At 37.1% G+C, this 13,368-nt stretch overlaps 1 protein-coding gene across 7 annotated transcripts in view; it reads right to left on the bottom strand.

Moving 5' to 3' along the window:
• Positions 1 to 1,222, bottom strand: part of KLHL32 (kelch like family member 32) — a 97,184-nt gene extending 95,962 nt beyond the window's left edge. For all 7 annotated transcript variants that reach the window (XM_075497312.1, XM_075497318.1, XM_075497316.1 and 4 more), the window contains exon 1: positions 1,166 to 1,222. In XM_075497312.1, coding sequence (XP_075353427.1) covers positions 1,166 to 1,188 — 23 coding nt within the window. In that variant the 5' untranslated portion in view covers positions 1,189 to 1,222. The remainder of the gene's footprint in view (positions 1 to 1,165) is intronic.
• Positions 1,223 to 13,368: the final 12,146 nt, after the last annotated feature.

The raw sequence follows: 13,368 nt of genomic DNA, 5'->3' as shown, positions 1-13,368 counted from the left end.
TCATCCAGAGAATGAAGTCCTTTTCTTGTGGAAAAGGACTATTTCACTCAACAGAAAACAGATCGGTGGGACAAGGCACAAGGGTAATTTTTGTGGGGAAATTTTATATATGTGTGTGTGTAAAATCTGGCATCTGTGGTTTTAAATTGAGCTCTATCATAATCCTTTTTTCAATTCAATGACCAAAGCGAAAAATCAATTGCCTGTAACCCTCATGTTAACAACATATGAAGAATGTATACCCATGCAAGGCAATTGAACTGGAATTTATGAATGAAAAAGCACTGATTCATTAAACATAACATGGCCACTTTGTAGCGATATTGTCAGTTGATGAGCTCAACAGCTATCTATAAAATGCAAGGAATGCCTGATTGTCTTCTGCTGCAGAAGCATGGCAGGAAAAGGGGAACAGAACTGGAATGATACGATGTCCCAGTAATATTAGGTAGATCTCTGAGCTCCCAGATCAGCCCCGTTAACTACTCTGTAAAACAGAACAACTACCAGTATATCAGACTAGTGCAAGGTTCTGCAGAAAAGCAACTAGATTAAGAAATTCTGCTCAGTGTTCTGCCTGAAAGTGCTCCCAGAAACTAATTAAATTATAAATATCAAATTCCCTGATGAGACAGTGGGCAATACAAATAAATGAGAAAGGCTAGACTGGCAAGTCCATATAGATGATTAAGACTCTATAAGAGGGAAAGAGACAGAATGGGAGGTTCTGGAAGGCAGGAAGATGAGTTTGGAGAGAATGTTTTGAAGCCATTTCAAAGAACTGGAAGAGTAATATATCTCCTGAATTGTGGAACACTACACACACCAAAAATGATCACCAGCCATGAATTCAGATGCATGAATGTAAAATGCCAGTTGCTTCCACAATCAAAAATTCCAAGTATAGACAAAAGCATAAACAAGACAACATATGAGGAGACTGTGGGTCGCAAATCAATCCTAGACATGCTTCTCTTTGCTAGAGATAAGTGGCAACAAGGAAGTAATATTTTGCAGATTACAACATGGATATGTATTTAATAATGTGAATTCCTACCTAATGAACAAAAATATTAGTTTCACTTTTCTACTCTCTGTTAACTGATGCTTTGGTAAACATCATCCTAAATGTGAATGACTTCCTACACGCTACCAAGTACTATACCTCAGGCACCTCTCAGATGGCATCTTTCAGTTTTGCTCTTCTGAATATCAAAGCTTATAATCCTGTAGGGAAAGCAGCAAGCATTCCAGCTAGAAAGAGAGAAAGGAGAGGAACATTACAATTCAAAGCATACATAGCCTCAGCCTTAAAGATCAATACTTTCAGGATGCGTAATTCAAAAGCAAATTTCTTCAATTCTTCTATTGCAGAAAGACATACCATATAGATTAGGTGCATGTGAAATTTTATTGGCTAGATTGAATACAGTCTGAAAGCGACCTTTCCTCTAGTCTTTTCTAGAATTTCACACCCTACCATCTGAACTTCCTGCACTACTGCCCTTGAGGCATGTCTCCTTTCTGCAAACTCAGGAATATATATTATTTCAACATGGAAGAGTGGTGAGGAGGGAAGTATCTTCACAAAAATACGTCAAATTGAAGAGAAGGCCAGAAGCATCTATTGGTATTTGCTTACTTCCCTGAAAAACATACAGCTATAAAAATCTTACATCTCTCACAGTGTAATCTCGCAGGCATGTCTAGGGTCTAAATGGTTTGCAATACACCTAAACTCATGTTTTGACTATATTAACTTTTCCTAAAGACACAATTCGGTAGGGACAGGGGACAGGTCTACTGTATACTCCAAAAGACAGCTCCACCTTCCCACAGAGCAACATTCTTCATCAACTAATCAGTGCTATGACCAAGTAACAGTGTCAACCTGGATGAAGGGCAACTAAGCTGGTGAAGGGTCTAGAGCACAAGCCTTATGAGGAGCGGCTGAGGGAACTGGGCTTGTTTAGCCTGGAGAAAAGGAGGCTGAGGGGAGACCTTATTGCTCTCTACAACTACCTGAAAGGAGGTTGTAGCGAGGGGGATGTCAGTCTTCTCCCAAGTAACAAGCCATAGGATGAGAGGAAATGTCCTCAAGTTGCACCAGGGGAGGTTTAGATTGGATATTAGGAAATTTTACTTCACTGAAAGGGTTGTCAAGCACTGGAACAGGCTGCCCAGGGAAGTGATGGAGTCGCCATCCCTGGAGGTATTTAAAAGACGTGTAGATGTGGTGCTTAGGGACATGGTGTAGTGGTGGACTTGGCAGTGCTAGGTTAACAGTTGGACTTGATGATCTTAAGGGTCTTTTCCAACCTAAACGATTCTATGATTCTATAAACAAACCCTCTGGCAAATACAAACAGTACAGTACATACAAACAGTATGATCAGATTTATAAACTCTATAGCTTTTATAAAAGGCAAAATATTAAAGTGACCATATAAATTAACCTATGCTGCTTAATGACTACTGAAAGTTGCTTTTGCAACATAAAGGATAAAGGATGTTCTAACAGATAATTATTCCCCAAAGCTGTCAAACTGTTACAGATCTCACACTGACCTCCCAGTACCTGAACAAGGTGACAGAACTTTTCCATCTCTGCTGGTTGCCAGTGTGCCCCTGTAAAAGCAGTCATCTTTAATACAAGGGGTTTGTTCTGCTTTCCAATTAAAATTATGCCCTATTCCAGGTGCTATCACAGGCTTCCACTGAGATCAGTACTGAAACACCACAAACACCCTTTTGTAGTGTTACTAATTAAACAAAAGTACAAATAATCCAGTTATTTGCTTATATTAATTTGTTCTTAATTTTGCCCCTTAACCTTACGCTGACAGGTAGTTTTACTTTGAAAGCCACTACACTAATTTCAGGAAGACTCTGCAATGGATATGTGAAGGCAGAATTAAGCCCTTAGTTATTCCCCAAATAACAAAAAAGCAACCTGCAAGAAGAGACTATTAATCCTTTTCCTATTCTCCTGAATTACAATTCTTCATTCTACAGACAAAACTACAGTTCCTACTTGACAGAGAGGCACAGTGACATCTACCTTTCTGCAAGTGCTGTCACCTGCACCACAGCAGTGGAAGGACCAAGTAGACCCATCCAAGAGTTTTGAATTTTGGAGGCTGATAACTTTGTTTAGCTGGATTGTCCTGACAATATAAGGAACATTCTTGAGAACTCCTTGTAGATTTCAAGTCCTTACTCCAAACCACAGAAGGAGTAACATCCACTCAGTTCAGATACAATTGTGTGTTTAGCTAGGTAAAATATAGTTTTCCTCCATCTCAATCTCAAAAACAGCAGCTTCTAAAACTTCAGCCTGGGACAGGCACCTGACATAGAAAACTACATCCCGAACAGCTGAAGTGTCCAAAGAAATAAGTTGTTGAAAACAGGGTTGTATGGCAAATTGTTAACTGGTGTAACAGCCAGCACAGCCGACACATGACATTTCAACTTCATATATCAGGTACAAAAGAAAAAAAAAAAATATAGATTTTAATAGAATAGTCAAAAAAGGTTTGACTGCTTTGGCTGCTTATTTATACCATAAGTGGATCATTTCATGTAACTCATTAACAATGAAGTATTACAATTCAGCAATATTTGAAAAATGGAAATGTTTTCATATTTTTCTCCCTTTTCCCAAAAGGCTATAATGCTGAGCAAGGGGGTGAGGTCCTTGAGAACTTATGCCAATGATTCAGCTGCATGCTCTGCAAATTGGTATGCAGTGCTTCCCAATGATGGTTTCAGAAAATTTCACTCTCACCATCAACTCGGTTTCTAGTTATATTAAGACAATTCACTTTACCCTTCAAGAGACAGAAAAACACAGCATATTAGTGACCATAAGTTAGTGGTCCAGGTGCTGGCAACCAATGAAGCAAACACATCTCCTGATCAATGTACCTGCTATTGTATACACCCATATGTGACCTATGCAACAGTTCAGTGGTCAGAACAGGCTTCTAAGTTCAAACTTTGCATTCATCAGTACCAAAAGGAGAGACTCAACAGTTAATTTGACTGATATACACAAAAGTTTTAACTAGGTCCTTAAATGGCCTAAGTCCTACACCAGAACTGCTAATACAGAACTAATATCCGTAACTATTACACCACTACAACATCCATATAAGTGCCAGCACTACCCACACTGGTACAAAGAATTCTAGAGCAAAAATTCCTTATTCCACCACAGCTGTGAATATGGACATCCAAATCAAAAGTTTGAACTCTGCTGTTTGGAGAGACAGTGGCCAGAAGCAACTCACTTCAGATATGCAGAATTCCTTGTATCATAAATCAATGCATTACAAACAGAAAACAGAAATATACTTAAGAAGGTGCCTGAGTATTCTGCTAAAACAAATGAGAACTTTTACAATAATCAAGTCTAGGCGGATACACTATCAGACATTCTGTTCAAATATATAACATATAAAATATATAATAAGTATATAATTTTTTTTTTATAGAAAACACTTGCATAAGAACAAAGAACATAGCTTATTGGTTTTCTAGCCACTGTCCAAGTCTAAAGCAATCCACCTTGATGTCATGTCTGAGCAAAGTTACTTTTTTCAGTCTCAGGGGATCAGAACTTAACACTTTCTGAAGAATGAAGGAAAAAAGCCATTCTTCTCCTACGAACTCAAGCTGCAGAATAGGAAAAATCTCTCAGATGCCTTCAAACACCTTGATAGCATTTTCAAGGGGGCTTTCATCAAGGTTTGCAAAAGATGTCTAGGATACACTGCCTTGTTTTTTTCCACATTGTTGGACTTGTTTTCATGCCGCTCTGCAATCACATCCAGAGGCACCTCAAAACATGGGCCTAACTGGGCCCTTGAGTGCACACAGGCTACTAAGGACTTTCTCTCTATTTCTGTCCCCTTCATGATCCAGAGTCAGCACTACCAGAAATACAGCTCAACAAACTGTTAAGCTTCTTGATCAAATCACCCCGAATTTCAGCAGGCCACCCTCCTTCCAACTCATCACAGCACTGTAGAAACAAGTATTCTTATCATGATAAAATCCCCTGAAAACAGTAAAGCCCAATTCACATTTTTACAAACATGAGTAGGAAACTTTAATCAATTTTTCCTCCTCATCTTCTCCAATCTTCCAATTTTTAAGTCAAGAAATGTCCAACAGTCCTGATATTGCTGGCTGCAGTTAGGAAGTCCTACATCAGCCAGAGACTGGTAGGGAAGAAATTCAAGCTTCCTCTGACCTTTTCAAGAGGTCCAAACTCTCTGGCCCACAAAAAACCCAAGCAGCAGTGAAAGCAAACAGGAGAAGGGCCAAGGCCTGGAAGTAAAAGTGTTCCTTCTAAAATAACTAAGGCATATGCTTCAAAGAATTAACAAAACATCCAAACAGTCCCATATTGAGTTCAATGTTTTACCCAGACAAATAAATCTTTCCTAAGTTTTGCCATACATCCTTTCTCCTCTCAAGTGCCAGCAAAGCATGCCTCACTTGTTATTAAATCTACATCACATATACAAGAGTACTACAACAGTGTGTAAATAATTTAATCAATACTGCACTGATTTTGCTTAGCAATATAAAATTACTTAATGCTGCTCAAAATCTTTCATAATTGGAAATTCTGATATATTTATTTATCCTTGTAAAAAAAAAAAAAAAAAGGCACTTCCACCTGTTGCATGGATGTGCTGTACCAGGACAGTTCCAAAATCCTTTGTACCAAGCGGTTTTTTCCTGTTTCAGACAGCTGGATCCATCTTCTTTATGTAAACTAACTGTCATTGGTACATAAGGAAACTCTTTGCATTAGAATGTTTAAGACATACTATTGTCTTTCTATTTAACTACTTTAAGTAATTAAATCGGTTTAAAAGATTAGTTTATAAATTTAAGTATAAGACTTTTGGTTTAAATGGAAAACTTTAATTCCACCTAAATCCTTCTGTTCTAGTGAAATACTCCATTATGATGGAGATTAACAGGAAAAATATAGGCCAAACAGAAAACGCTCTCGAGATCTTAGGTTTGAGATACACGCTGAGTTTGCCATAAAACATTTTTTGCATATTATTTCTTTGAGACATTCACTTCTTACAAGTTTACAGTGTACATCACTAACCACTGATCCTATTATATTTTGCAACTAACTTTTAGTTTCTTATTGCTTCATTAGTGTGTTCACATCCTAGAAAACTGCAAAAATTAAAAATTTGCAAACAAAAAAACCCAGTAATGATCGAGTTAGTGCTGAAAGAATTTAACAATAATTTGGTGGGGAATGGGGGGAGACCAGTAGTTTTCCATGAAAACACAGTATAACTAGCAATTTCAAAGATAAGCAATTCAAAAGAAATCGCACTGTCCATACAAATTATGTCCAACTAATATATCAAAACAGTGTTTGTTCTGTGGCAGCCTCACAAAATGTCAGTCTTTCTATACATTTTTTGTCTTAGTCTTATGATGCAGCAGAGTAAAAAGTAGGTTTTTTACTCTCTCAGGAAACCTTGGAACAGTGTGCCACTCTGCTGCATCCATCACATATTGCCAGGCTATGCTTCTCTAATCTAAATTAGCAGCATAGTTCAATTATTTGTTCAAAGATTATTTAAAAATAGTCTTTAAGCAAGCAGTATTTCTTTCTTTAATTTAGTTGATTGTAATATTGTTTTTGGAAATACTAGACAAAGCAGCTTATTTCCAAAAAGTATTTACTGGCAGAATGCATGTGTCCTTTTTCAGAAAAAGCTCTCATTCATTCAAATTAGTTTAATCTTGAGGAACCAATACCACGTTCAAGATTTACACAGAATGCATCTGAGGCATTGAGAGAATTTCAGACATGCCTTTTCTCATAATTTTGGGGTTTTTTTCCTTGTATCATTTAGAAATGAACTGCAGGAAAGAAACTATTCCTGATTAATTCTTGAAACTACATGCCAACAGAATATGGATGAGATTAAGGCAGGGAGGGGTACTGGAAATCAAAATAAAACTCACATTTAGTCTAGTTTACTACTGAAAATAACTTGAATGCCACAAAATTCACTATTTTTCCCCACAAGTAATAAGCTTTTTTTCCTAGCTTACATATCCAATTTTACAGAAGGACTTAAGCCATAGTCCAGATCATCACAGAACTAATTCTGTGCATAAACAGGCTCTGTATTTTAGATTTGGTGCCTAAAAAACATTTTTTTCCCCTCTAATCATGCTTGCTTTGTCTTGCAAACTAGTAAAGATATATATTCATAATGGAAACTACAGTCTATTAATAATGCCTGAAAACGTAGAGCTTTTCTACATAATTCAAGCATATATAAAATAAATATCACTTTAGCAGTTTCATCAATAATTTTCATATTTACTTCATGTAAATAAGAACTGAGTTACAATCCACCTCATTGTGAACTCACTTACAGAACATGACATCAGCATTATTTTTGTTAACAAGTCAGAAATGAAGCGATTTGAAAATCCTGATTTTAAATGTGTTCTTATTACAAAAATAAGATAGTGTTTGACAAGAAATGAGTTCTCTCTTCTTTACTAAGGCAATTACATCTGAGGCAGCAGTTACTAAATTATGCCCCTCCCCACAAGATGCTCACTCCTCTCCCATCCCCTGAGCCCCAGCCTGGGGTTTATTGCCTATCTAGAAGTCAGAAAACTCCATTTCAACGGAGCTGTACAGAGCACTTAATCATTGGTCATTGTCTTTAGCAGTTTACAAAGGAGGATCCTCTTCCACCTGGGCTGGGCTGCTCTTTCCATCCATCTGCTGCCCTCTTGGCTGCCTCCACAGTTCTAAGTAACACACTGTGCTGCTGTGGGAGAAGTGAGACTGCCCTTCCCAGAAATTTGGCAAGACTGACAAATTGTAATTTGAGAAAAATCAAAGTGAAACACAGGCAGCTACCACTTCACAGAGTCCAGCTTAATACAATATTCAAGAGATACCGAAAGATGCTTCTGTAGACAGAAGAGATCCTCTTGCAAACATGGCCAGTCTCAGAACTCCTTTAAAAGACAGGTCAGAAAATTACACAGCAACTGATGCCTTTTCCCCCCCTAAAGAAAAGAGTGTAACTGTGAAAAGCTGCAACAAGAAATTCGAGCCAAATATCTTTCAAACAGCTCACTGAGATCCACACAGCTATCACACGTAAATCTTCAGTGCAACCAGCTGTGACACCCCTGCTCCTTTGATGATCCACATTTGGAGCAAGGTAGGAGAGCAGGCTGCTGAGAGCCCTTGGGGACGTCTTCAAGTGGAACGAAGCAGCTACTGCTTCGCTCCTCACAGCTGTTCCTGCTGCTTCTGATCCACTCAGAGAGTGACAGAAAATCTGGCTTGCCTTTCTGGGAAGATCTATGCTCTTCATCTCCTAATACAGGATGTGGTGAGAAAGTTTGGGAACTGTGGAATCCTTTACACTAGTACCACTTAAGGCTTTCACCCCATTAATCGCAAATAAGGTTCCTGGTCTTCTATTTACCACTAAACTTCACAGAATGGCACTGCATTAGTTAAGTATTACTCTGCCTATCAACTCCTCTAGTGTGTGAAAAGCCCTCTAATTTCTCCTCCTTTAATTTTTTACTTTGAATTGGGAAAGCCACTCATTTATCTATTTTGCCATTATCTAAACTAATAGTGCCTATCAAAAAACCTATTTTAAATAATTAATTTTAACACCCATTCATACCAGCTAGCCAAACCCTGAGGATTCAAGTAAATATTTTAATCTTATTTCACATATGTAGCTTTTAGTTATCTTCCTAAACTGAGGTTGTCTGACTTGTCAGTAACCATTAAAAGCTGTTGATTTGTAAAACTTCCCACTAAATGTGATTTTTTTTTTGTTTCTATGAGTACAGATAATTTATCTTTCCAGTTAGCAATATTTCATTTAAATATATTTATTAATATTCTTAATTCTGACTCTTATGTTGGAAAATGGTGAAACAACATTCTTTTCATAAAGTTTGCAGTGTGCCAAACAAGATTAGATAGAAACTTATGAAAATTCACATACACAAAGATTTGTTAACAAGACTAGAAGTACTCAATACATAAAGAATTCAAAAGAGATTTTGCATTTTCAAGTAGTTATCTTCAATTAGTTATCTTCCTTCCCTCAAGTCACTCCATTTCAAAATGTGTATTTTAAGTATTGAAAAAACAATTTCACTTAAACCCACACTTCTTCACTTTAAGTCAGAAGAAATAACAACATACACCAGGTGCAAAAATGAACCAAAGGGATCATAAGCATCACATTACTCTTTCCTGTAAAAAACCAAAATTTTGAACCAACTAGATATGTCATGAAGACAAAGCATTTGGACTCTGTGAAATGTTATTTTCCCTTTGACAACTTCAAATATCTGATTTAAATTTCATCTTTATTTAAAAAGAAGATGCAACATTTAAAAAACTATCAGAAGTACACTACATCCCTTTCCTTCCAGAATGACTTCATAGCACATCCTGAAGGAGGCTGTCACAAATGCAGAATAAGACCATTAAGATTTACCCATGGCAATTTTCTGTCCTAGTTTAGATCCTTATTCGTAGGAGCTTCTGGTTTTGGCTTTAAAGTACTCTGGTTTTAGTAGGTCAGAATAAATCATCCTTTCAAGCTGTATTTCGCCTTCTCTCAGAGTAAGAGTCTCTTCAGAAACAAGACTATATAAGCTCACTATTCACAGAAAATAAAGGACAGCATTATCTTCCATTTTTTGTCAGAGTTCTGCCAAATTAATTTGTCAAAAGGGAAACACTTGGAAACAGCTAAAAAAAATTTGATTGCAAACTTGCTCATCTGAGTATATTAACACACTTCTGCTTGCCTGGGAGACACTACTTTTTCCCTTCTTCGTTAAGATCTTTGAGAATTGAAAGATTTTTCTCATTCCATACAAAAATGTTCAAGAACATCACAACTGTGAGGAAAACCCTGCCACTGCCCAATGTTGTCAGTGAAACAGTAACTCAGCTTAACCACAAGTTTCTCATCTAATTTAGTGCCTCAATATAGTGACCTTCAAGAGAAAGCATTTATAGGATAAAAAAACCCCTTAGATTTAATGAAAATTATAATACCAAGGGAGTAAAAAAACTGAAAACCTGGATTTGTGTGGAAAAATACGAGTCGGTCAAAACAGTGCAAGAAAACATTCAGCAAAATCAATAAAGTAAAAACACAGTAAGAAAAATCAAACAGTTACACTCTTCTGATTAGTTAGAAACTATTTTCTTGTGAGACTGGAAAGGTCACTGCTATCTTCAGGCCATCAGCTACAGTCAATTAGAATCATGAAGTTTATTGTCTATCACTACCAAATTGCCATCTGACTTCACAAATCATTAAGATCTTAAGCCACAGAAATACAAAATGAAATCAGAGGCGTAAAGGCTGTAAGAGCAGAACCACATCTTTCTGTCTTTATATCTTCTATGTACCTGTATATGAGTATTCAGAACATTTTTTCTAAAGAGGCATTCAGATAAAAAAAAAAAGCCAGGTTTATGGTCGTCTGTGTAACTTAAGGCATATTTTACCTACATTACCGCTTGAGCAAGAGGTTGTTGCATTCTACTGATAAAACCACATGCAATCATATAACTTAATGCAGTAGCATACTACCCATGAAAGGAAAAAGTCTGCAGTTCTGCTAGAAACCATGTATTTGGAGTCTAATGACTTTCAAGAACACATTTGTTTCCAGGATGTGTGTATTCTCTTTAACATTTTTCATTTGAAAAAAAAGATCAGTTTTATACAGCTATAATAACACACCATTGTGCACTATCAGCTTAGCTTTTTAGAGCCACTCACTGTTGCTATCATTTAAGCTATGGTACTAATTACTCACCTGGCAAAAGGAGAACACCGTTCCTTACAGCTGACGCATGTGCCATTGTTAGGGAATGGTTGGGAGAACAATATTACAACTTGATCTTGATCTAGTTGACGATGTCCCAGCTCACTGCAGGGGGTTGGACTAGATGACGTCTAAAGGTCTCTTCCAACCCAAACTATTCTATGATTCTATGAACTTACTTTCTCATCTTTCTGAAACTTGGATAACAAATATGCAAAGCACTCTCAAAGTGAAGTATCTAAACCATTCATTGAGTACACGGTCATCATAAAGGGACAGGATGGAAGCTCTCTGGCACTTTAGTTTTAAGGCATCCTGCTGCTGGCATGAACGTAAATCTTCAGTTACTTTGCCAAAGTATGCTTTCAAGATTTTTCCTGTAGAGCTCAAAAAAAGAAGAGACAGGGTGACTTCAGTAGTTTGTAACTGAACTTTCTTTTGGAATGACATTTGCATGGGATAAAAAAACAACAAAAACCCCTGTTCTTTAAACCTAAGCATTTTCCTTCTGGGAAATTCAACATGTTTGTTGCAAAATGTAGAAGGCTTCTCTAAATGAGGTCAGAATGCTTTATAGTGGAGAGGAACAGAAATTTAACTAGAGAGATCATAATTATTTCTCCTGATAACTCTAGAAACGAACACTGAAATGGACACACAAGAGTGAGGTGTGCTCTGAAATGCTGTCAACTTCAGAGCCTCACTCAGATAAGCCTTGGATTTTTAACTGTCACAACAATCATTCTTTTCTAGAGTAGTAAAAGTCAAAAATACATGGGTGTGTTTTTGAAACCACTTCAAATCTGCATATGGAGTATTTACGCCAGACAGGAGTATACAGTACTGTAGATAGTCTACAATCTTGTCAATTAGTCTACATGAACTTATACATTTTATACCTGTGACTGAAACATAAATGATCACATTTTCTGCTTTAAACCACATAAAAATACTAAGAAAAGCATAAGTGATTGCTGGATAGTAGACAGCCTTGCATAACTGAGGCGACCAGTTACATGTCTACATACTACACCATCATGAGATTTATTAACTAATGGCATTTCCAGTGAATGAGTATTTATATCTTTCAATAAAAGCATAGAGAGTTTATACATCTCTATGGGACCTACAATAATCCTTCAACTTTCTCCACAAAATAGCATTCATGAAGTTTAAAAGAAAAAGGCTGTGAGTACCAGTAGCTAAGTGAACATGCACCTTCTAAGAATGACCTTCAGTAGCCACAGGGTGGCAGAACTATACTTCATGATAATCTATACCTCCAGGACAGTGACCAGACTATTTCAAGGAGTCTTCCCTCTGCCCAGCATAATTACAATAGCATAAAATACTTGCTGTGTGTTCAGTGGGTGCTTTCAACACCAGCAATCAGAAAAAAAAAAAAGCGCCTATACATAACAGTACAACCAACTGGCAGTTCTCCAAACATCAGAGTATTGCAACAGCTTACTGACCTCCATGTTTCTATTTTGACATTTTATTCAAGTCATACAGTAACTGATCACTAAAATCACTATCAATTTTAGCTCATATCATTAAATTAGCACGAAATTTGTCATATACGTTAATAAGCCAAAGGAAACCCTAGACACTTCTTCATTGGAAGTGTAGATAATTTCACCCACATGCATCCTCAGAAGGCAGGGAAAGTTTCATCAATATTAGCAAATTTAACAGTGCCAGTGCTGGTTCCATTGCCCATACAGCCAACTAGCCCACATTTGGTCTCTTGTGGCCTCCAAATAACATGGCTACATCCAAACAACTAACTGGGAAAAGTCACTGACTAACTCCCAAGCCATGCCTGGAAATGTTTTGGGAGAGCATTAGATGGCTCAGGTCACAAACTTGCCAGAGATCGTTGTAAAGGTCTACTGATAAGGTTGTTTGAGTTTCAAGCTCTGGCCTGGAATGGGCCATACAATGTTATTAGCACAAACAAGGCTTTTGAATCCCCGCACCAAACACAAGTGTTGTGCATGAACATTCAAAGTTCTAGCAAACTCCTAACATAGGAACCATCTTAGGAAGTTTTATAAATGTGTTTTTCTCTATTTATGATGTTTTGTCTTTCATAAATACATGGGGGGGGCGGGGAGAATGTAAGAGATGTGAACCAGTTATTAATGAGTATTAAAAAAAAATTCAAATATGTAATTGGAGATCCTTTGTTAACATATACACTGCTAATTTAAAACATGGCTTTGCACAAAGTTAAAATTTCCAGACAAGTCAAGGACAGAACATGGCATTCAGAATCTTCCTTTATTACAGAGCTTCTGGGTTCTTGACACATTTTCTGGACAGAAAAAAATCTGCCATTTAAATCAAACACTAAAGTGCAGAAACTCTGCTCTGGAGGAACAGGAGTTGCTTTCTAGCCTGCTGCAACATAACTGGCTTACCAACTATTCCTCCACCCTTCAATGTAAGAAA

Source organism: Mycteria americana, chromosome 3, assembly GCF_035582795.1.
Source record: "Mycteria americana isolate JAX WOST 10 ecotype Jacksonville Zoo and Gardens chromosome 3, USCA_MyAme_1.0, whole genome shotgun sequence".
In the NCBI taxonomy this organism is placed as follows: Eukaryota; Metazoa; Chordata; class Aves; order Ciconiiformes; family Ciconiidae; genus Mycteria; species Mycteria americana.
This window is presented reverse-complemented; position numbering and strand designations above follow the sequence as displayed.